The sequence below is a fragment of the Falco naumanni genome, chromosome W, assembly GCF_017639655.2.
Source record: "Falco naumanni isolate bFalNau1 chromosome W, bFalNau1.pat, whole genome shotgun sequence".
NCBI lineage: Eukaryota > Metazoa > Chordata > Aves > Falconiformes > Falconidae > Falco > Falco naumanni.
In genome coordinates, this window is record NC_054079.1 from 10133925 (window position 1) to 10159826 (window position 25902).

The window sequence follows — 25902 nt, forward strand, 5'->3', positions numbered from 1 at the left end:
AACACAGTTTTTTATTTTTGTGCAATTACTTTGAAATTATGATTCTGCCAGATCAGAGATTTTTATTTTTACACTCTCGTCAGATACAATAGAATTATACTATATACCAAGTAAACGGTAAGACTGTGAGAGCTACAGCTCAATTAATTTTCCCTGACAATAAACCCGACAGCACTCAAAGCTCTGCATAAATCTTCCTCAGAGTAAGGACAGAGGACCCCTCCACGCACGCGCACACACGCGCAGCCTGCTGCGGCCCCTATGGAGTACAGAGCCTTTCGCGGTCCTGGCCCAGCGGAAATTCACCAGTATGTCTCATCGCTTTCGCAGAACGTTGGAAAGAACATCCCCTTCCATGCTGCCCCAGCTCGCCAGGGGCGATTACGTAAATGTCTGTTCCGCCCCCCTTACGCGCGTTGCCCCTCGCCTGGGGTGTTATGCAATACCCAGCACATAGACCTACTGTACCATACGCAGCCCCAGCGGCACAAGGGGCGGGATGTCTGGTCCCACTCCCCGGCAGCCTCCATTGGCCACCCCTCGAGAGTGCTTGGCGTGAATTAGGGTGTTGCTGCTGTCACTTGCAGCTGACTGACAGGCCTGCCGGGCCAGGAAAATAAGCGCATACATGCGTTCGTGCGTAGTTCTGACCTACTAACATACATCCTTTCGTGTTGCCACACGTTCCCTCACTCGTTCTGGGTTGCTCTGCACCCGAACAAGTGGGACGCTGTTGCTTGCCCGTCCTTACCTGTCTCGCCTCGGTCAGGTACAGGGGATGCTTCGCATACCGCACCACACTGAAGGTAGGAATGCGTGCTCAGTAGCGTCCTGTGTGGGCGCCGGGGGGGGGGGGGGGGGGGGGGGGGGGGGGGCGCACGTGTGTGAGTGCAAAGCTGTTTGCTGTTTGCATGCATGTATAACGTTTTGCTGGCGTATCGATGCCGAGGCTCGGTACCTGAAAATAGCAGGCACAACGTGTGCATGATTATGAAAGGCCATGGTAATTTCGGTGCAGAGTTAAGGATTAGGTCATTAATTACAACCGTTTTGTGCGTTTACAAGAAAAATAGGAGTTTTGTGCCGATGGACTGTCAGAGGTCTCCAGAGAGATACCATTTTCACACGGTGTTGAGGGATGTTGTTTGTGGACAAACTGAATTAATGGTAGCAGTCTGTCCCACAGCCCCCATATTTTGCTAGGCTGTGTTTGCCTAATCCTTTTTTTGTCACTTTTGTTGCTGTTTTTCAGACTCTATGGGACCAATTGCATAATAGTTCCTGGAAATGTTGCATTATGTAACCACAGAATTTGCTGGCAGTCAGGCTAGGAAGAGGGAGCTAATTATGCAATTTTATAATCTTGCTACAAAGAAACTGGGACAATTGCGCTTAAAAATATAACAGATTTTGTTACAGTACATTTATTAAGGAAAGTAGAGAACTGGGTAAGTGGGCAGGTAATCAGTGCTTGCTGACCGTGTGTTGTGTACCTTAAAATGAAATTTGTGTTAATCTATATTTAGCCCAATCACATCTTAGCAATTGTGGCTTCACGTGGTATTCCTGGTCTTTTCTCCAAAGCTGTGCATATAGATGTTCAAGGCCATTTGCTTGGATTTTTAACTCCATGCTTTTAGAGCCCTTTTGGCTGTATTTTTAGGAAGATATTTTACCTAAACACTAAAAAATTTCTTTGGTACTGGCTTTTACTTGTCACCCTTTTAAAAGAGGGGAACATGTAATTTAATAGAAATTCAAGAATTTAATAGAATTTAATAGAATTCAAGAAAATGTCAACAGTGCTGAAGAAGTGAGATGACCTGCCTGTGTCCTGACAGCTGCAGTGGGCTCCCGTGAAGAAGTGACGCCAGGCCCAGGAAGCAGAGTACCCCAGTCCCATGAAATCGGGCATTTTAGTGTTGCACACAACAAAAGCAGAAGTAGGTCAGTATGATGTTCTTGGTAGCACTAATCTTCGGTTAGCTGGTGCGTGATCACAACTGGAATGCGTGCACTGTGGGTCACGGGGAATGCTACCGAAGGGAGTATCGCAGCAGTGCTGGTATGGGGCGTGGAGGGGGTCCCGATCCCGCGTCCCGGCGGCTCCGACCGCCCCGAGCACTTGCACAACGCGGGGCGCGGAGGTTGCTGTGTCCTTCTACTGGGGATGGCGGTGGGCTGGACCTTTCGAACGTCCGCGTGGCAGCGAGTGAGGGCTGAGGCCACTGCCGCGCCCCGCTGTTCTGGGGCTGGGGCAAGCACGGCGGCAGAGGCTTGCGAGGTCAGGAGGGGTGATGGTGCGGGGCTGTTTGGAACAGAGCGGGCCGGGAGCCATGCATCACTGGTCACGTAGGGGGCGCCTTGCCGCCGCGCCCAGCCCTCCCGCCCGTCTCCCCTTTGTGGGAGCGTCGGTGGGCCGCAGGGCGGGTAGCGGCGGGGCGGATGTCATGTCTGACCGCCGCTTTCAGTCGGCGAATCAGACAGAGCGAGCCCCGTGGGCAGGTATCCCCTCCTACTGCCCGCTCGGCGGCCCAGGAGCACCCCCCCCTCCCGCCCTGGATTTCGGCTGTGCCCTGCTGCCACAGATTGGGTGCCACTATAGGAAGAGTACGGCTCACAGATAGGCAGTAGAAATCCCCCCCCCCCAATCTGAATATTTAAGATTTCTCCTTAAGTCACAAACAATGAAAATTGGCTATTGCTCAATTCTGTTGTTGACAAGTTATTTCAACATTTCAGCGGCAAAAACCTGTGGCTGGAAGTCCCATGTTCTGGGGTCATCTTGTGCTCTGCCCTTGACAGAAGGCTACATTTAAAGTTGTTGATGATAACTTGTATTTAAATATGTGGCAATTTGTGTACGTGTGTGCCTGCCTAAAACAATCTTCTAAGTAGACAAAATCAAAATTACTGTGTTTTTGACTAAACTCTCCAAAGTGAAAATTTAGTAGCGCAACCATGGTGGTATGTTCAATATAACTGTTGTAGGTAGTAACAGTAAAAAATATATATTTTTTTAATGGTGATATTTTTGATACCATGCTCAAACTTTTCTGCTACTTGATTGTTGGGGTCAGGTACACTTTTGCTGTAGTAAAGCTGTTTGGAGTAACTTTTTAAAAAAAAAAAATTCCCTTGTCCTTATATTTGGATGATTGCACTCAGTTTCATTGTGTTCACTAGTACTTATGTAAGTACTAGTCATCTTTGTTCTCAGTAAATTCAGTCCAGAACCTAGTTTAAAATATTGCTATTTACCTTATTCATCCTTATTCAATTAAAATGTTGACTTAGGTAAGAAATTTGAATGAATAAAGCTTCAGGTTTTGGTCCAAAGACCTGATTTAATCCAACCAAATCAAGGATTACTGACTGAAGATCATTGACATTACCAAATATATCATTATGAGTTCTCACTTTGCAGACATCTTTATTTGACTGTTGAAGTATTAACAGTTTGTAAGATTATTTGCCTTTATTTTCCATTCTTATTTTTTGTCTATTTTTAACTCATCTTATTCTCTAAAGGACTGTTAACTAGCTTTCAAAATACCCAGCTTCTTGAATTTGAGTTCAAGGCTTCAAGTTTCTTTTGGAATTTATTTATTTATTTTAAAGGACCTGATTTGAAAAGTGTCAAAAAGCTTAGAGTCTTCCCATGAACAATAGTGTCATGACCTCTCCCACAACTTATCTTATCCTAAGAAGGAACAGTATTTTCCATGCTTTGGCTGAAACTTGTAGAACATATGTGCATTCAATCTATTGCAATAAAAGGAATGCACAGTCTAGAAAAGATATCAGTGCTCTGTTGCTTTTTAAAATCTTTTATCTTGAAATAAAGCTCATAAATAAAATAAACCTCTAGCTCGTTCTAAATTGACTTATTTTAATAGTTGTGCAAACTATGTTTATGCAATAGTTTCCTTTTCCAGACAGCAGTCTTGCTGCTGTTATAATATCACTATGATGCAATAATGTGTACAATTGAGTCTTATTACACCCATTTAAGCAATGTATCTGACTCCTTGGCTTAATTGACTCTTCTAGGTAACCTTGTCATGATTATTACAGTCAGTTATGAGATATACATGTGCTTAGGATGTGTAATGGAAAAAAACCCCACAAGTTCCTGTGGCCCATTCTATGACAAAATGACAGTTGATTTCAGTGTTAGTATTTTACAGTGTTTGGGGGGGAAGAATTTCAGACAAGATATATGTCTAATACTGATGGTGATGACTGTCACAAATAAGATTGTGTAAACAAGGGCATACTTAGATGGGATTCAAAATGTAATAGAAAAAATGTTTCTGAAAACGCTTTGGTTTTAAAGATATACCCGAAATGGATTAGTATTGGGACCTTGTTAAATATCCTGCACTTTTTTTCTTTTTCTTCCAATTCCCATGTTGAATTGATCCATATCCAAGTTAGCATACTCTGAGACTGAATCTGGTCAAAAGATATTACATAAATCTATTTTATGTTGGAAATAAATCCTTATTTAAAAATATTTTTCCTTTTTTTTTAACTTGCCACATATTGGTGTAGCTTTCAGTTCTGTCCCCAAAGTATTTAAATAATAAACCAGGTTTTGCCATAGAGATGTCTTCACAGCAGTTAGCAGTATAGATGCCAGTCCTGCAAGATCTCCTTTTCTGATTAGAGCCAAACACTTGGACTCTCAATAAAGATAATGAGTCTTTGTGTGTACAGTAGTTTTCCCCTCTGGACTATTTTGCAGGATTAGAGCTCTAAAGGTTGCTATTTATCCATTTCATTTGCAGTGAGTGGTAGAGATTAAGATTTTTTACAGTCACTGTTTATTTTATATATTTGTACTTAAGTTTTTATATAATAAGATGCAAGTTTAGAGCATCAGCTGGGATTTACTGACATAATTCTGCCTTTTAATATGGTTATATAAATTTAGATCAGCTGAAGGTCTGGTCCATACTTGACATTTCTAAGACTACAGTTAAAGCATGTTATTAAGGGCATTGTCCAAATGCCTCTTAAACGCTGACAGGCTTGGGGCATCAACCACCTCTCTAGGTGACGTATGGAATTAGACTCTATAACTCGAAAGTTATAAAGTAGGTATGTTTATTGCGCGCAGATGCACGGGGGATCGCTCCTCCACAAGCGTGCATGCCCCAAGTGACGAACCATCTCACATTTATACAATGAAACAAATGAATATTCAATTAACGCCTATACATATTCGTTACCTAAACCCCGCTTCGTATGTTAATTAGCTTATCAGTCCTTTGCCTGGAATGTGGTGGTCTTGCAGGTTTGTAGGTGATTCATGTTCTTGTGACCATCCGATCTTCTTCAGCAAGGAGACTTAGCACTCCCTCCCTCTAGATAGCATTTGAATGTCTCTCATCTTCTCTCATTCTCTTTTAAATAGCCCCTTTGTTAGAGAAAGAAGGGCAGGCGTCTCCTCAAAAACTGTAGTTGTCTCCTCAGAGCTGTGTGCCTATGTGACCAGACACCGCACCCATGACTAGTCACCATACCCACATTCCTTGAGCAGACATATACAATCACAATCGATGTCCATTGTCCCCATTTCACACTATTTCTCCATATCAATCCCCCCTTTTCTATTAAATTAAGTAAATTCTTTTACTTAAGCAGTCTTCCCGAATGATATAAAGCATCATACATAAGTGTCACCCTTTTAAACATTCTCCAAACCCACAAATATAACATAATGGTTAGTATTAAGGAAATTCCTAAACTGATCAATAAGATCACAATGGGGTGTACCATAGTGTTAAGAATTCCTGTTGCAGAAGGTGACCAGCCAAAGAGAGTATCCCACCAATTATGGTTTCCATCTTGTTCTACCTTTTTTAAAACTTTCTTGATCCCCTCTACGTCATGATGGATCATAAGAAGAGTTTCGTGTCCCTTTTCTTTGGTTTCTTCCAGTATACGTTGTAAATCTGCATGTTTTAATAGTTCTTTTATACTGCTTATATTTAGTCCTATGGGGGTAGGAATTATCATCTGTGATAGGGTAAAGTTAGATGTAAAATTACAGATACAGTAATTTGAATATTGTGCAGTCTCCTTTACCTCCCCATCTATGGTTATTGTGTTACACTTAGTTCTCAAACACGCACATCCCTTCCCTGCATATATAATTACTGTTTTCAAGTTTGCATTTAGTTGGGCCTCGAAATGACATATTTTCTGATCTGTATCTAAACAAGTATCCTGGGTCATTATAGTATTGCTTTCACAGAGGAAGCCCTGCTGTTCTCGCATAATACAAGATACTAAATCTACTGTTTGCCACTTGTCGCCTATCTTGCTGGCCCATGTTCTATGTTCAAAAGGATATTTTCCTAGGTATATTATAAAGATGGGCTCGGTTAAGGTAAAATTGTGCCAACATTCCCGTGAATTAAAGCACATGGTTGTATTTAGAAGGGTAAATTCCTTATCTACCTTTCTGACATTAATCAGGGTGTCTCCCGAAATCTTGGTGTTATCTTTTTCATTATATGTTTGACACCCTACTTTTATCTATCTCCTAATTTTCCCCATAATCGGTCGATTTTGTGTACATCCTCCCGATCCCATTGATTCCTTTGGTACACCTCATTTTCAGAAAAAAACCACCATAGCTAGTTTCGTCTTTGAGTCCACCTTTCCCATTATTCCAGTGTGTTTTTTCTGGGCATGATTCCAAATCCAGTTATCAGGCTCTTGGTTGTAGGCAAGAGAGAGGGTACAAAAAACCACAAATGGTTTAAACCAACTATTGATCATTTTAAGAATCTAAACGTTCCTCATATATACATATAAAATCTGGTTTTTGTTCTATATTGTTTGTTGTGGTGCCCTTCCCATATGGTGGATCCACAACCGCTCAGGTTCACTTACTTGCCACCCACATTGTTCCCATTTGTCCGAGTAAATTTAAGTTTCAGTTCTTTTTTATCTGGGGTTACTCTCCACGAAGTTGCAGGGGCTTTCTTGATCCGGGTATGGTGAATCCAAGAATTCTGTCCCTCAACCTTGATTGCAGTGTAGGTGGTGAGTAGGACTTGAAAAGGTCCGGTCCACTGTGGTTCCAGGGTTTTATCTGTAAAACACTTAACGTATACATAGTCCCCTGGTCGTATATCGTGAACAGGTCCATCCAGACCCCTACTGCGTGTTCCCATCACATGCTTCTCAATTCTTATTAATTGTTAGTTTAGTGCCACCATATAGGAAGTCATTGTTTCTTCACCAATCTGTGAAGACGTCCCCTTTTGTACCCCATAGGGTCGTCCATATAAAATTTCAAATGGGCTAAGCCCCTCTTTTGCTCTTGGTCTAGTTCGAATTCGTGTAAGAGCTAATGGCAAAGACTGGGGCCAAGTTAGATTTGTTTCTTGACCTAACTTGACAATCTGTTGTTTGATTAGATGATTCATCTTTTCTACCTGGCCACTTGATTGTGGTCGGTGTTATAAATTGAGACCACAACGGATCATAATCCAATTAAAATTTTATTAATTATAGCAAGTAGAATATGAGCAAAAACAGCGCTGGACGGCAGGGGAGTCTGCGCTCCACCAACTGCCGTACTGAGCAGTTCAAACAGTCCCTTTTTATACATCTTTACCCGTGTTCATGAAGTAGTGGAGGTATTGACCCTTCACTCATATATCCTTATGTGGGGTTGTCTGTCTTGTTTCTGTCGGTTCCTGGACATCTGGCGGTTATCTTATCTTTCACAAGCAGTGTCTGGTAGCTGTTTGCATAAGCGTTTTCATATATTTTGTTGCCTAAACTTTACATTGAGCTTAACATAAATCTTAATAAACAATACCCTAGTCCATAGTTTCTCACAGTCGGTATGGGGTATGTAATTGCCAATCTATTCCTAGATGGTGGCTGATCTGTTGCACTATTCTGGACACAAAATGTGGTCCTCTATCCGAGGACATTACCGCTGGGACTCCAAACCTAGGTATTATCTCTTGGAGCAGTATTTTGGTCACTTCCCAGGCTTTAGCAGTTCTGCACGGGAAGGCTTCTGGCCAACCTGAAAAGGTATCTGTTAGTACCAATAAATATCGATACCCCCCTTTTCTAGGAAGTTCCGAGAAATCGATCTGCCAATGTTGCCCTGGAACATTTCCTCTACTAATGTTCCCTAGTTTTATTTTATTTGCTTTATTGGGATTATTGCATAAACACATTTCACATTGCGGAGTCACCTGTTTTATTACAGTATACAAGTTTTACCCTATCAATTTCTGATTTAGACTTTTATATAAAGCATCAGCTCCCCAATGCGTCTTATTAATAATAGGGCTGTGGTCCATATTAAATTGGATGGTACCACTATACGACCATGTCCTGAATTACCTTTAAGTTTTCTTTAGAATAGTTTGGCTCTTGATCTGTACTTACAGTTTGGATTTTATCGTCTGGTATTAAAGGATAATTCCTCCTTTCCTACCTCCTCTGTTACTCCTCTGGCCTCATGGTCGGCCAGGTGGTTTCCAATTTCCAAATCAGTGCCTCAGAGTGGGCCATTCCTCACATCAAGGTCTGGCATGGCATATGTTCCCACCGCTCAACGCCTACTGGGTTGCAGCCAACAGCGGAGCTCAAGATTCTTCTTGGTGGCAAACACAGAGGCCAACCCAGTCTTGCCCTTGACTATGGTAGGAGGCACCTGACCAACCTTATTCCTTGTACTTCGTTGTCAATGCAGTTTCATCTGCACATCCCATAACAAGTCACTGTCATGGCAAAACACACAGATTTACATTAGTAGATCTACTACAGAGTGTATTTTATATCACTTTTTCTGCCAATATCCCCCACAGCCTTGCTGACCAAGGGATATTGTTTTTATCTGAACTGGGCAAGCCTCCCCCTTATCATTTTTACTGTAACAGGTAAAGCATTTTTCACCTTTCCTGGAATTTATTTTCAGATACACCTGGTTAAAAATTTCTTTTACTTCAGGGAGGTCCTCTTTTCCTCTTTTCTGTTGAATTCAAGATAAGCTCAATATTTCAATTACTTGATCATTTTTAACTTTTAGTTTCATTTCTCCTTCTTTAAACGTCTAGATGTTCTAATAAATCTCATCCCATCAAAGATTTCGGTGAATTTGGCATTCTTATTTGTTTTCTTAGTTTGTACTTTAAAGGTTTCAGGATGTTTTCCTGGTGGCCAGCAGCTCCCACAACTGTAAAAAATTATTATTTTTTTTACTGAAGTTTAACAAATAAGTTGGTTTTGTATTCACTAAAATTCCACCTCATACCCATTCCCTGCCCTAGAGGGGCCGTTACCGGTCCTGTTGTACTGCAAATGCTGCAGCAATTGGGGTGACATTGTCAGGTCCCTCTGCTCAATTGTCAGCAACAGCAACCCCCTCCTCCCCACCATCAGAAGGGTTCGGGGCAGGAGATGCTGTTCCTGCTCTGCAGGTTACACAAGCCTGCCTCTGCAGCAGCACTTCTGTTTTAACTCTTTCTTACCCTGAATGCAAATCTGCTACTTGTTGCTTTAAGTCTGTGTTATTACATATCAGCCTTCGCAGGCAAATTGCAAACACCCTGCCATGCATCCAGCGTGACTCAGCCGCACCTTCGAGGGGGTACGGGGGTTTGTACAAACTCACCCCAATACTTTAACACTTTCACAAGGTCTTTGATTCTCCACACACACACACACCTGCCTCAGGTTTTACATACATCAGTACAAATTTTTATCTTACAACGTGTTTCATTCTGGTTGCTCCACAGAAGGAACCGCTACCTGAGCTTTTAAACACAAAAATTTCAACAAGAACATCTTTCTAGTTTAGGTCTTAGGGTTTTTTCCTATCCTTTTCTAGAGCCATAATCAAAGATCAGGTGATGTTAATCCCGCACTCTTTCTAGTGCTAGTACCATAGGATCCCGAGGGGGTACTAATCCACAGTCCTTTTGCCACTCGGGTTTGTCCCGGAGGACGAAGAACATGTCTGCATATGATACTTTGTCCCATTTTCCCTCTCTTCTCAGAAACAACATTAATCGCAGGAGAGTGTTATAATCTAACGTTCCTCCCTCCTGAGGCCATTTCGCATCACTCCCCAATTTATACAAAAGCCACCACTGATTACAATATTTAATCAATTTCCTTCTATTTTCGGTACCACCATGTCCTACGATATCACTCCAATGTTTTAATATACAACCCAAGGGCGATTTTTCACAGGGCTTACTCCTTCCATTTCCCATTTTGCAATTTTAATCACTTTTTCTCTGGCCGCCTTAGCCACCCAAGGTCGGAAACGCGGATAGAGCTCCTTACTTGTTTTGCACTCAAACGCCTGTCTCAAGCACTCTTGCACTCACACTCAGTCAAAATAATTAAGCTATACACGGAAAATCAAAATGCGCATCTCAATCACACCATTCACACTCTCCGGGCAGCCCGCAGTCACACAAGCAGTATGTTATACGGTACCGTGCACTTATGTACAACTTTTAGGAACACTGACAGTTCACAAAGTATGCATTTCAATGGACAATTGCCAAAAAACAAACAACAAACAAAAAACCCACATTTTTCCTGGTCTTAAGCAGAGTGTTAAGTTTTCCGCTATTTGCCACGAATTACCAGAATATTAATATTTTTCAACATACATTTCATAACTCCAAGTTTTGAACATGTAACAAGACAACACACAGAACAAACAAGACACAGAGCGCTATTTCAGTTGTTACATTCTAGGAATTCCCCAATTCTTAAGACAACCTAAAGGAAGTTTTTAGCTTCCCCCCCCCCTTTTTTTTTTTTTTCCCTTTTTTTTCCTACGCAAGTTTCCCTTTTGCTGTGAGGTCCCTCTTGTTCCCGTGAGATTCCGCCTTATTCCGTCCCGCCCCCCGCTTTCCGTCACGAGGCCTCCGGGCTTTTAGGAATGGCAGTAACCTCGGGTTTGCTCGATCTGCCCTCAAGATCGCTAGCGGCCACCCCTCGGTCAGCAAACCCCCTCCCAAGGTACCTTTCCTCCTGGGGACTACGCTGCGCGCCGGACGTCTCCGTGCGTCTCACCAGCCGCCCCGTTACTGAACATACCGTTTTATCCGCGGATCCAGGGGTTTCTCTTCTGCTCCCGGGTGAACAGCTGAGAAGAGGAGGCTCCTCCGAGGAAATCTCCCGGGGCGCGCCTAGGAGCGTCCGCTCCGCAGCTGGTCCCTCAGCCGAGCAGAAATCCTCCTGCCTGGCTCGCCAAACTGACGTGCGGAATTAGACTCTATAACTCGAAAGTTATAAAGCAGGTATGTTTATTGCGCGCAGATGCACGGGGGATCGCTCCTCCACAAGCGTGCATGCCCGAAGTGACGAACCATCCCACATTTATACAATGAAACAAATGAATATTCAATTAACGCCTATACATATTCGTTACCTAAACCCCGCTTCGTATGTTAATTAGCTTATCAGTCCTTTGCCTGGAATGTGGTGGTCTTGCAGGTTTGTAGGTGATTCATGTTCTTGTGACCATCCGATCTTCTTCAGCAAGGAGACTTAGCACTCCCTCCCTCTAGATAGCCTTGGAATGTCTCTCATCTTCTCTCATTCTCTTTTAAATAGCCCCTTTGTTAGAGAAAGAAGGGCAGGCGTCTCCCCGTCTCCCCTTTGTTAGAGAAAGAAGGGCAGGCGTCTCCTCAAAAACTGTAGTTGTCTCCTCAGAGCTGTGTGCCTATGTGACCAGACACCGCACCCATGACTAGTCACCATACCCGCATTCCTGAGTAGACATATACAATCACGATCGATGTCCATTGTCCCCATTTCACACTATTTCTCCATATCATAGGAAGCCTGTTCCAGTGTTTGAACACCCTTCTCAGTAAAGAAATGCTTCCTAATGTCAAGCCTGAACCTCCCCTGACGCAGCTTTGACCCATTCCCATGCATCCTGTCACTGGACACCAGGGAGAAGAGATCAGCACCTCCTGCTCTATCTCCCCTCCTCAGGAAGCTGTAGAGAACAATGAGGTCACCTCTCAGCCTCCTTTTCTCCAAACTAGACAAGCCCAGAGTCAGCCGATCCTCATAGGACACTCCTTCCAGCCTTTTCACCATCTTAGTTGCCCCCTGCGGCGAATGAAGAGAGAGGACACAGATTGATGCAAGCAAATGTCAATGTATTGTACAGAAGCACGAGTTTCTATACACTTTCAGAAGCTGCGCGTTTTAAACAGATTGGTTCTTGAAGCTAAGCCTTGCATACTAGGCAATCCCTGATTGGTGGTTAACTACCAGCAATTAACTGCAAGGTGTTACCTTTCCTTGGCGCCATCCGTCTCCCACCCCCCTGTGCTCTGCAAACATGCCTCATCATGTTAATTGTTGTCTAGACAAGCTCGAGCACATTCCCCTCAGCTAACTGATTGCCGCGCATGGTCCTAGTTTCCAGCCCGCTCCTGCATCTCCCCCTTCCTGTTGCACAAAAAGAACCTTTGAAACCGAACGAGTAAAAACAAGGTATAAGTAATAGAACAAATAAAAAAGCAACTAAGACATATTATTAGTGTCAAAATAACCCACTGTCTCTGTTCCGTACAATTTTACAATTTCCCCTTTTTGTTTTTGAACAGCTAGTACCAGGTTTGCCATGTTCTGCAGGGCCCTTGCAAACATGACAGTAACCAAGGTAACAGCAAACAAACAATACTGCCAATTGAGTGAATGGATGCCAAAAAGGCTGACATTTTCTCAGATTTTGATAACATGTTGCTGCAATGAGGCGCCTAAAATCCACGCAGCACGTACCAGCAAAATCCTCACAGCCATGTCCTTGAGCCAACAACAAAAAGCAGTGGCAATTTTGACTCACATTCTTAACTGCCTACCAAACAAGGTGATTTAACTCTTTAATGCTTTCCCTGCTGTTACTCTGGATAAGAGAAGAACCGCTGCGACACGTTCCCATCATAGCCTCCTACTACATTAGCATCTACAGAAAGATAATTATCGACATTCAAAGTGTAAACAGTATCATCTTCTTTTGGATTAACATTATACGTAGGTGGAAGGGCACACCAAACAAGAACTGGTTCAGTCAAAAAGTTCAAAACATAGCATGCCTTCTCTGAACATACCTCTGGGGTCATTCCCTTCATTCCCTCTCTTTTTTATGCAAAGAGAAACACTTTTACCATAACAGAGAAGCCCCTATTTACATCTCTGAGCCCTGACACAAACCGCAGCTGTATGCTCCACCAGGCTCAGGGCAGAAATCATTCATGCAGTTACAATGCTATATATCTCTACAAGCATGCAGACACCTATTAAACACTAGATAACCATGTTTATCTTGCCTATTCTCCTTCACAATACCTAGCTGTTCTCTCATCTCTTGTTAGGTCAAATATTCTCCAGTTTCCTCTCCTATCTCTCTCTTCAGACATTCTCTATCCTCTTTTTTGCTTGTTAATTGCAACGAGGCAAAGGGGGTGTGTAGCTGGGTGACCATGACCTGATTTATGTTACAATCAACTAAACACTGAATACAGGAAAAAAAAAGGCATGGGAGACATAAGGCAAACGTCACTAAGGTGGTTAAAGATAATTATAATGAATCCTGTAATACTTTTGAGTCATGGCCCAAAGTTTCCCAGCCGTGAGAAGAGACCAAAGGCATCCTGCCCCTGGCTCTGTTGCAGATCTTTGTTTTAAGGCTTTTAAGTTTTGTATGCTTTTGTGAATTAATTCACAGTGGTCACTCAGATTCACGTAACACATCCTATCAAAGTCTTCACACTTGTGTCCCTGTGCTAATAATAAAAATCAATAGCAAGTAGGTTCTGTAGCAACATATGATGGACAGAATCAACATCTGTTAATAAGCCAGAAAAAAAAAAAAGAATAGTATTTGTAGTATTACTTTGTTTAGCAAGCTAGCAGCCTAATTTACTAAGCAAGTTAAGAGCGTGTACTATTCTTACAGAAGAGATTAGAGAAGCAAAAATGTGTTATGCTGCATTCCAGAACTCAGCCTGAGAATTACAGTCTGCTGTGAGTTCTGCGTTACAATCATTTGACACATGTTGGGGTTGCGATTGTGAAAGTTGCCCATTTACAATTTTCATTGGCATTATCACAGCTAGTTGTTTTAAAAGCAACCCTTGAGCTTCCTTATGTTCGACTTGTTGCAAAATATTCTGAAGCCAATCGATCAAGTTAGTATTAACGTTAGTGACTCTCTAGGACCCTGCAAGACTGTGGCAAGACTCCCGCATCCTGACTGCCTTAATAGCCATCTCATTCATTTGCAAACAGTTGTCCCGGGATACCTTGCCTGAGTCACAGAATCGGCACAGTTATTTGCTCCAGCCAACTGCTCATAGTTAACAGCAATTCCCCGATTAAGGTTTTCAGTCAAGGCCACTACACGTAGCTCACAAAAATCAAATAACCACATCATATACTGTATCAGTTAGTACCATACAAAGCAATGACTTCCAATCATGCAGTGTGAGCGTATAAGGCTCTGCCATCACTTCAAGAAGGGACGTAGCAAATGTATTATGAATCCTCCCTTCCCGCACTGCTTTGCTTAACCCTTTAACAGCCTCGTATTGCACAGGCTGCCACTCTGCAGGTTGATTTGTCTGACAAAATACTGAACATGCCGTAGCGACTCCCAAAATCCCTCACTTAAGCGCTTCCCACTTGCATTCCTGCCACCAATCCCTCAGACCCCCTTTCACCCTCCCCAAATATACAATCAATGCATCAGGAGAGACAAGGGGGTGGGGGAAAGGTCTAGCTCCTTTTCCAGATCTATAGGACCTGGATCAAAAGGTTTATCAGTGTCAATAAAATCATTGTCCGAGTTGCCCTGTTCCCGTGCTTGGTCCTGTGTTGTGAGGGTCGCTGCAATCAGTGACAGAAGCTTTGGGGGCAGAGGAGGTGTGGACAGAATCACCATCGCTGACGGTGTCTTGAGAAGAGTCGCGCTGTCGGTGGAATTTACAGCTTCCTCTGGTTTAGCACCATTAGTAGAATTAGTCCACACTTGGCAAAGAGTAGTCAGAATTTGCCACCAAGATGCTAAATGCATTCCCGACACGGAGTTCCCCTCCGCGGCAGCATCATACAATTGGCTGCTGTCTGTACACACTTTCATTCTTTCAAAGTCTCTAAAGTTTCTTGGCTGCTCACCTGTCTCGATGAATACAGGTGTTATCCTCGGGGTTTAGGTTGTCCGCCTGGTCCAGACAGCAAGACGATCGTTCAGCCAAGCCGCCTCCTCCGGAACGCAGCCCTCTTCCACGAGCTGTCTTTTTTCCATCCTTATTCTTCCAAGGCTTCGGAACACCACCATAGGGGTCACCATTTGAGGAGACTGAGGCACGGACTCCCAGATCTGACTAGAAGACCCTTCATGAGTCCATATACGTCTCTTTCTGGGGACGAACCCTGGTTCCCCATTACGGATTTCCCACAGCTCACCTCTCAACTCCGGAGGGATTTCAGGCCGGCTCCTGCTTCCTTTCAGCAGATCATTCAAAGTTCTGTGGGACTCGCTGCATGTCGCTCAGACAGGCGATTCGAGAGCCCTTCACGTTAGATCCTTAAACGCATCACGTCAGGGTCACCAATTTGCGGCGAATGAAGAGAGAGGACGCAGCTTGATGCAAGCAAATGTCAATTTATTGTACAGAAGCACAAGTTTCTATACACTTTCAGAAGCTGCGCGTTTTAAACAGATTAGTTCTTGAAGCTAAGCATTGCATACTAGGCAATCCCTGATTGGTAGTTAACTACCATCAATTAACAGCAAGGTGTTACCTTTCCTTGGCGCCATCCTTGGCGCCATCTGTCTCCCACCCCCCTGTGCTCTGCAAACATGTCTCATCATGTTAATTGTTGCCTAGACAAGCTCGAGCACATTCCCCTCAGCTAACTGATTGCCACGCGTGGTCCTAGTTTCCATCTGGCTCCTGCAGCCCTCCTCTAGATGCATTCAAGTACCTTCACATCCTTCTTAAATTGTAGTGCCCAGAACATCACACAGTACTCAAGGTGAGGTCGCAACAATGCTGAATACAGAGAGATAATCGCCTCTCTGGACTGGCGGGTTATAACTGTTTGATGCACCCCAGAATGTGATTTGCCCTCTTGGCTGCCGGGGCACGCTGCTGACTCCTATTGAGCCTGCTGTCAACCAGTACCCCCAGATCCCTTTGTGCAGGGCTGCTCTCCAGCCACTCCTCTCCCAAATTTATATTTGTGCCTGGCGTTACTTCATACCAGGTGCAGATCCAACATTTTGACTTGTTAAATTTCATGCCATTGATAATTGCCAAATGCTCTAATCTATCTAGATCCCTCTGCAAGGCCTCTTGTCCCTCAAGAGAGTCACCAGCACCTCCCACCTCAGTATCATTGGCAAACTTGCTAATGGTGCATTCAACTCCTGCATACAGATCACTGATAAAAATATTGAACAGAACTGGCCCTAGAATTGACCCCTGAGGAACATTGCTGGTGACGGGTCACCAGCCAGGTGTAGCCCCATTCACTACAACACTTTGAGCCCTGCCCTTCAGCCAATTCTTCACCCAGTGCATCATGTACCTGCTCATCTCACAGTTGGACAACTTGTCCAGAAGGATGCTGTGAGGGACAATATCAAAAGCCTTCCTAAAATCCAGAAAAACTACATCCACTGCCTTCCCTCCATCCACTAAGGTGACCGTATCATAGAAGGATATCCAATTAGTTAGACACACTTTCCCTTTGTGAACCCATGTTGACTGTGCCTGATAATTGCATTGTCCTTTAAATGCCTTTCAGTAGTACTCAGTATGATATTCTCCATAATCTTTCCATGAAGTGAGCTTAGACTAACAGGTCTCTAGTTTCCTGGGTGTTCCCTCATGCCCTTCTTGCAAATTGGAGTAATGTTGGCTAGCTTCCAGTCAGCAGGGACCTCCCCAGGCTCCCCAGACCTTTGGTAGATGATCGAGAGGGGTCCTGCCATAACATCCGCTAGCTCCTTTGGTACTCTGGGATGAATCCCATCAGGCCCCGTGGAGTTGTGAACATTCAGCTAATACAACTAGTCCCTTACAATTTCAGTGTCCACAAATAGAAAGTCACTGTTGCCATGGTCGTGGTCCTCCGAGTCGGAGGACCACTGGGCAGCCCAAGGTCTGTCATTTTAATATTAAAGGATGATGCAAAATAAGCATTGACTGCCTCTGCTTTTTCTTAATCCCTATTAGTCAGGTGACCATCTTCAACAAGTATCGGTCCAATGTTTTCTTTAGACCAACTCTTTCTATTAACATACTTAAAAAAGCCCTTGTTAGGTATCTGACACAACGCTGGCCAGTTTCAACTCTACTTGAGCTTTGGCCTTTTGTGTCTTCTCCCTGCGTATATGAACCATGCCTCTGTTATCTTCCTGCGGAGCCTGACCTTGCTTCCAGATATCATACAATTTCTTTTTTTCTCTTTTGCTCCATGAAGAGTTTCCTGTTCAGCCAAGCTGGTCTTCTGCCCAGCTTGCTTGACTTATGACACAGTGGCATTGTGTCTGCCTGTGCTTTTAAAAGGTGGTTCTTAAAGACTGACCAGCACTCATGGGCTCCCTCAAAAACAGATCCCCTGGGTACTCTACTAAGTAGCTCCCTGAATATCTTAAAGTTTGCTCTCCTGAAGACTAGGGTAGCAACTCTGCTGTCCTTTTTTCTCATTACAGTGAAAATTTTAAATTCAGCCATTTTGTGATCACTGTGGTCAAGACAGCCACCTACCATCACACCTCCCACGAGTCCTTCTCTATTCACAAACAACGAGTCTAGGAGGGCATCTTTCCTAGTTGGCTCACTGAATACTTATGATAAGAAGTTATCTTCCACAAACTTGAAGAATTTCCCAGACTTGCTTATCACAGCAGTATGGTATTCCCAAGTTGATGTCTGGGAAGTTGAAATCTCCCATAAGGACAAGGGCTTCTGTTCCTGAAATTTCTCCTAATTGCCTATAGCATAACTCATCAGTACTATCATCCTGACTGGGCGATCAATAGTAGACTCCCGCTACATCTCCTTTGTTTTCCATTCCCCTAATCCTCACCAAGAGGCTCTCAACCACATCATCCCTATCTGTAAGAGCTGTACAGCCAAACTTCTCACTTGTATACAGAATTCATCTCCTCCACCTCGTCTGCCCTGCCTATCCTTCCTGAACAGGCTCTAGCCCTCCACCCCAGCACTCCATCATGAGACTCCTTTCACCAAGTCTCCCTAATACCAATGATATCGTAGCTCTGGGAGGTGACTAATGCTTCAAGCTCATCCTGTTTGTTTCTCATTCTGCGTGTGTTGGTGTACAAGTGTTTCGGATACACTCCTGAGCCCTCCATGCTCCCTGGAACAGTGTAAATGTTCTCACTAGCATTGGCGCCCTCAGGTTGTTCCATGTCAACCCTTGACTTACCTGCTGCAATCCTGTTGGTATCCCCTTCCCCCATGGATTCTAGTTTAAAGCCCTATCAAACAGTCCTGCCAGCTTATGCCCAAAGACGTTTTTTCCCTATCAAGACAGTTGGATCACATCAGGGCTCAGGATATCATGTCCCTTAAAGGCTCTTCCATGATTTAAAAACCCAAACTTTTGGCGCAGGTACCAGTCCTGGAGCCCCAGGTGCTGATATCCTGGGTATACCTGTTTCTTCCAAAGTCTCCCTCCATTATTGGGAGTACTGAGGAAAATACTACCTATGCTTGTGAAGTTTTTAGCGTTCTTCCCAGGGCTCTGAAGTCTCTTGATTGACCTCAGACTTTTTATTGCAACATCATTTGTACCCGTGTGAAAGAGTTCAATAATAGAAAGCTACTTGTCAGAGTAATTAACATTTTGATTTTGTATTTTTGTTTTGTTGCCCTTAATTAGGGGAAAACAATAAAATAAAACAATAAAACAAAATAATGAATTTCAGTATTTGAAATTAGAGATCCTGAGATTTTATTTGCAGAACATTGTTACCATTAAGTTATTGCTTTATGCAGTCTAGTTTTTCCTGCTGTTAAGTGATGTGATATTTAAGTAAAATGTCATGATATATATTTATAATTAAAACTCAGAGAAGCAAAGGTAATTTATATATTACTTTTTATAAATATTTAATGTTTTTCTTGGCTTTGGACAAAATGAACAGATCTGATAGAATTATACTAACTTTCTAAGCAAGCTAAAGAAAATATTGGTTGAATTTGCACCCATTAACCTTGACTGACCTTTCTGAGGAACAGCTATTTTTAATATGTTTAGGTCTCTCTAAGTAATAAATTTGCTTTTGTAATTTGTGTATTTTACCTTTGCGAAAAAGACTAATGAGTTAATTTGTAGTTATTAAGATAAACAGTAACTTAACTAATTTTCCTAACAATGAAAATATTTTATATAAATTACATATGACATCAGCTTTCTGGATACAACTTGGAGTTGGGTAATATGAAAGTGCAGTAGTATTCCAAGTGCCATGATGAGCTTTTTTTATTATATATATATTTTATTGAAACATGTCATAATAAATTAATGATTCTTGATGTTTGCATAAATTATATTGTATAGACACCTACCATGATTTTCTTTCCATAAGACAAAAAAATCAACATTTTATCAAAAATGCTTCATCTTCAGTATGAAGCATCATCATCAGTATTCCACTGATCTAATTACATGTTGATCCTGGAGCCATAAACACTTAAAATGCCTATGAAGTTGTAAGAAAAGGGAACCCTAATGCAGGAGTAATAGTTCTGTATTTCTCCATGTTGTTGTAATGGATTCAGCAGTAATTGGTGGTAACATTGCTATTGTAAAGTTTGGTTCCTTCTTTGACCTTGGATAATCTATAATAGCATAACATCCAGTTACCCAGCTGTTATGGTTTAACCCTGGCTGGCAACCAAGCACCATGCAGTCGCTTGCTCACTCCCCTCCCACCCAGAGGGATGGGAAGGAGGATTGGGAAGGAATGTAAAACTCAATGGCTGAGATAAGAGCAATTTAATAAGCAAAGCAAAAGCTACGCACACAAGCAAAGCATAGCAAGGAATTGATTCACCACTTCCAATGGGCAGGCGAGTGTTCGGCCATCCCCAGGGAAGCAGGGCTCCATCTCAGACATAAGTTACTCAGGAAGACAAACACCATAATGCCAAATGTCCCCCCTTTCCTTCTTCTTCCCCGGGTTTATATACTCAGCATGATGTCATATGGTATGGAATACCTCTTTGGCTAGCTTGGGTCACCTGTCCTGGCTGTGTCCCCTCCCAATGTCCTGTGCCCCTCCAGCCCTCTCGCTGGCAGGGCCCAAGAAACTGAAAAGTCCTTTATTTAGTATAAATATCACCCAACAACAACTAAAAACATCAGTTTCCTATCAACATTGTTCTCACATCATAGCCAAAACACAGCACTGTACTAGCTACTAAGAAGAAAATGACACCAGAATCCAGGACACCAGTGTTTCCAGAAAGTCCAAACTTCATTTGCTCCCCATTGCCTAGACTCTCTTACCCATAAATCTCTAGGGATAATATCACTATTCCAGTGGAGTTGACATCATTTTTTTTTTTCAGCAGGAGCAGAATTTCACTGGAGATGAACATAGATGTAAGCAAGAAAGAGTATGTTGGATGATTGCAGTAGAGGTTGGTTTGGGCTTTGGAGCTAACATCCTCAGTTAAAGAGGGTTTCTTAATTATTATAGACCTGAAAGGTGCAATATTTCATGATATACTTTTTGTCTATGAAAAGCAGTAATGGTAGAGTACCTCCAAAATGTTTAAGCAATGTTTAGTTAGGCTGTGTATCCATCAACTAAAATTAAACTAAATTTCCTCCCCTGTATGTGCATAATAATATTTCTGTATCTCATAAAAGTCTTGAGGTAGTTAGTAATTTTTTTAAAAATGCTGTGTAGATAGAAAGTACAAAATATATACTTCAGTTTTTCATATTACAGAGTACAAACTAGTCATGTTTGGGTATCTATGAGTAGGTTCTATACCAGCCCTGGTATGTGAACAATTTTTTAAATTACGTAACCTTTGACAGAATGCTAGCAATAATATAATTAAAGATACCTATGTGGAACATGAAAAACAACAACTCGAAATATGTGCAGTCATATCATTGTGAGCTTTTGTTGTTTTTTGGCACTTTGCTACATAGTAGTTTGAGCTGTTTATTAACAAGACAGTGATAAGTGCATAGTTCTTTAAAATGAGAAGTGGAAAAGTGAAAAGTGCATTTACTTTCCTTTTTTTTTTAAGGACTGAGGTAAATTTTGTAGACACAGCTTTACAGAAGTGAAGTTTCTTTGAAAGCATCTGATTGCTTGAAATGGGATTTAATTTAGTTTTGTAGAATTGCTATCAAAACATTAGAGCAACAGAATTAAATAATTTAGATATCTCATTACAAAATACATTCTGAAAAATTAAGCTTGGAAATAATGTGAATTGTTTTGATAAATACAAATAATAATATGCAGTTACTCTGGAAAAACGTGTATGTGTGGACACCTATGTGTGTATTGTAAAGCAGAACTGACAAATTACAAAGAACAGAGGCAGGATTGAAGGACTGGGTCACAACCCTTTGACAGATTTCAAGTATTATGATCTGAATACGCAAGTCTCCAGGGTCAAATTCTTAATGTACTATTTTAACATGAATAAATTAAATTTTCCTTATTTCTGCATATGTAATTTCTTGCTTAAATAGTATGAATTCTATGGAATCTATTTGGATCTGGGATTGTGTCCTGCTTCTATTGAAGCCAATGGCAAAATTGCTGTGGGAGCATGACTGGATCTGTAATTGATAGGGTCGAGTGTTATTACACTGTTACATTGGCACTCAATGTCATTAACATCAAGCAACAACAACAAAAAAATCTTTAATAATTACTAATGTGAAATGAAATGTTGCTTTTATAATACTTTATGAGGGAGTGATAAAACAATTGAAAAATTAATCATAAGGGAAAATATTGGAATTTGAAATATAATCAGAGGAATCATTACAGTTAATTCATTTACATGTAAATACTGATGTTTTCCAGTGGAATTATAAAATGCAAGTGAAGTGAAATGGCCATTTTTATTGAAGACATTTTACCATTATCATCAGATGGAATTTAATTTGTTTACAGACTCAGTATTGGGCTGATCCATGTGGAGAGCTATTAACAAACTAAGGCTTTGAGTCCTGTTCGTAAAGCAGCAATTTCAGTTACCGTGATAAAAGTATTCAGGAAATATATGGAAAGAACTAGAGCTTTATTATTGTTTTGTTAGCTGACTAAAGCAATGGCATTAGAACTACATACATTACATAAATATCAAACCAGTAGGACTGACATAAAACATGTGGCTTACATTTTGTCTTGACTACTTTACTGATGTACTCTGGCTGAAAGCAGAGTTGAATGATGCATGCAAACCCACCATTGTTTTGATACTCACTTATTTGCTGTAGACTTACAAGCTTACACTACATTCATTCACACACATTTATATATATATATATTAAAAAAATAAATTTATAGGGTACAAAAGCAGTAGTTAAATGTTGAATAACTTTATGGATAACTGTTATTTTAAGACAATAGAAAGCACTCTAGCTTCTCTAAATCAGTTTATTTTTATTCTGCAGAGGACCCAAATATATAGCATTTCCAAATCATGCACCACAGCTTTTTTCTGAAGAGATGTTTTAATTTGGAAGGACAAGATACTTTCCAGTGCTGCTCATCAACATGTCTGATATTCCACAGTGTTAAGTGCTAGGTTTAAATTAGTCAGTGATATTATGGAAAGTTCTATGACATTATTTTCAGATCAGAATTCAAATATATAATTGTTTTTATTAATTTCCCTTGGATCATATTATATTTGTTTTGGAAGCAAATCTGCTACCTAGGTATCGTAAAGCTTGGAATATCAGTTGTTTCAGTGTCAAGCTTCCTTCATATTGCAGCAGGTTTAATGAATCAAATGCTAGTCTAAGCTTTTTATTGAAAGTTACTTTTGAATGTCCCAAACCAGCAATTCCTAAACAGCAATCAAATTCTCTATTTATTGAAGGTTATTTAGAAGGTTCTCATCACCTCTGCCAAGAAAACTGATCTAGACATTTCTGTTTGAGAATATGAAGCAAAAGGAAGAATATGTGTGGATTTCAAAGTACTGTATTAAGTTGTGGTATGAGAAGTACTGGGGAAATAGTTTGCTCTGATGCTCATTGTAGTTCTATTACAAATTGTTTCTGATGCAGCCGAGAAAAATGCAGACCCTTAAAAAGGAACATGGACCTGTTGACACAAGTAGCAATGTGGACAAAGTCATGGTACTTAAGTCTACTTCAGCAGAAGTGTCTGAAGAATTGTCTACAAATGAAGAGATACTTCTCACTGAAGCAAGTAGTGGAAAAAGCAAATCTTCAGCTTGCCGGAGAAAGCGAAAATTCATTCCAGATGAAAAGAAAGATGCTACGTATTGGGAGAAAAGGCGGAAAAATAATGAAGCTGCTAAAAGATCTCGTGAAAAACGACGACTGAATGACCTTGTCTTAGAAAACAAACTAATTGCACTGGGAGAGGAGAATGCCACTTTAAAGGCAGAGTTGCTTGCTTTGAAGCTGAAGTTTGGTTTAATTACTTCTGCAGCCTATGCCCAAGAGATACAGAAACTCAGTAGCTCAACAGCTGTGTATTTTCAAGATTATCAGAGTTCCAAATCAAATATTAACTCATTTGTGGATGAACATGAACCATCTATAGTTGATAGCAGTTGTATTTCTGTTATTAAACATTCTCCTCAAAGCTCTATGTCTGATATGTCTGAAATATCATCAGTAGAGCATACTCAATCCAGTTGTATGCAAAACAACTGCAGAAGTCCTGAAAAGAAGTTCCAAATTATAAAACAAGAGCCCATGGAATTAGAGAGAGAGCCAAGAGATGACAGAAGTTCACATAAAGCATCCATATATTCACACTATGTGGGAACTACCTTTAACATGTACTTACCTTCTCCTCTGTTTCAAGTCAAGAGGTCCTCCAGTAATTCCCCCAGAACTTCAGAAACTGATGACGCTGCAGTTGGAAAGTCATCTGATGGAGAAGATGAGCAGCAGGTTCCTAAGGGTCCAATCCATTCCCCAGTTGAACATAAAAATATTTGTGCAACAGTTAAAGTTCCAGAAGTGAATTCTTCAGCTTTGCCTCACAAGCTTCGAATTAAAGCCAAAGCCATGCAAGTTAAAGTGGAAGCAGTAGATAATGACTATGATGCTGCACAAAAACTATCATCACCTATTGATATGTCATCAAAAAGACATGTTGAGCTTGAAACACACACTGCACAAAACTTGGTGCATTCTTCTTGCACTCCTTTCTCAGTTCAAGTGACTAATATCCAAGACTGGCCTCTCAAACCAGAACTCTGGCATCAAAAGGAACTCAATGTAAGAATTCAGAGTGGTTGCAAAACTGAAGTTGTTGAAATAAAAGACAGTATCTTTAATGTTTCTGAGTCAGAGAACCTGTATTTGAAGCTGGGCATAGCAAACTTATCTGCAGAGGTTGCTTCCCTTAAAAGACTTATAAATACACAACAAATCTCTACACCAGACTCTGGTTAAGTTACTACTGAATAAAGGCTTATTTTTGTTTTTTAAAAACAATGTAATTTTCAGTAGATCAATATGTTTTGTATTATGCTGACTTATCACTGGACTTGTGATGTTATTTCACTGTATTGTTCACAGTGTCTGGTGTCTGTGCACAATTATGGAGACTAGGATGTGTTATGATCATTATGCCTTGTGTATAGTCAAGTAGCTGGTACAAAGGCTATATATAGTGAATTTTGTTTTCTTTTTTTTCTTCTAAAGTGTGCAAGTTACCAGTTACAATAAAATATAGGTGATAAACACAAAACATCTATTCCGGTTCAATTGATTTTTATGAACTTGTAAAGATGTTGTTAATTAAATATTTAAAAAGGCTTGTTTCTTACACTGTGCTCAACTTATATGTTTGGGTATTGTTGACGCAGAAGGTTTGGACACAACTTATACGACCAATGTGATCAAGTTAGTGCCACTTTATTAAGGGATACACAGCAATTTATACTCTACAGATGCTATTAATAGACCCACACCAATTTATACCCCCAGCTAAAAATACACACGCTATGCACGCTTTGTTATGTACAAGGTGATAGGTTAAACTACTCGTTCACACGCTTCCACCTCCCCTATGATTGGTCCCGGTGTGGTGCCCACACACTGCGACCCCCTTGTGCAGGCATCCTGTTTTTTCTCATCTTTCTGTCCAACTCTCTTATCTCTCTGTGAATACACAGTTTCTTTTTCTCCCTTGGCCTTGCATATGTCCTTCACAACACCTGCAGCTTGTTAGAGCTGCAGCCAACTCGGTCTGCTATTACAACAAAGTTACTTGGTCTGGATTGCTCCTAATATATCTGTTGTCTTCCAGCCACTCCACAGGGTTTTACAGCCAAACTTACACATATTTTAAATTTTATTTTTTTTCCCTTAAGATGTCTTTTAGAAGACAATTGAAATAAAGTAGACATTTATAAATGAAACAGTATCCAATTCATAGCCTTAGCTTTCTTTAACTTACTTCTTAGTATGAATTAACCAAAAGTCACACAAATTCTACCACAGTAATTGTAATATCAAGGAACTTTTTCTCCTGTCTCAAACGAGAGAGAGGGTATCGGGTTTGCTGAATGGCTTACTATAACAAACTTTTTTCAGTATTATAACTTTGTGGTTTAGATGAAATTAGTTGTGTTGGAC

At 41.2% G+C, this 25902-nt stretch overlaps 1 protein-coding gene across 3 annotated transcripts; it reads left to right on the plus strand.

Moving 5' to 3' along the window:
* Positions 1–503: 503 nt before the first annotated feature.
* On the plus strand, positions 504–24965 carry LOC121080344 (nuclear factor interleukin-3-regulated protein-like). 3 transcript variants are annotated; one of them, XM_040578297.1, is made up of 3 exons: positions 504–806; positions 1804–1947; positions 23157–24965. In XM_040578297.1, the coding sequence occupies exon 3, from the start codon at positions 23341–23343 to the stop codon at positions 24712–24714; it is 1374 nt and encodes a 457-aa protein (XP_040434231.1). In that variant the 5' UTR covers positions 504–806; positions 1804–1947; positions 23157–23340; the 3' UTR covers positions 24715–24965. The 3 variants fall into 3 exon arrangements, with proteins under 3 accessions (XP_040434231.1, XP_040434232.1, XP_040434233.1); XM_040578298.1 differs by lacking the exon at positions 1804–1947; XM_040578299.1 differs by lacking the exons at positions 504–806; positions 1804–1947 and adding an exon at positions 20643–20714.
* Positions 24966–25902: the final 937 nt, after the last annotated feature.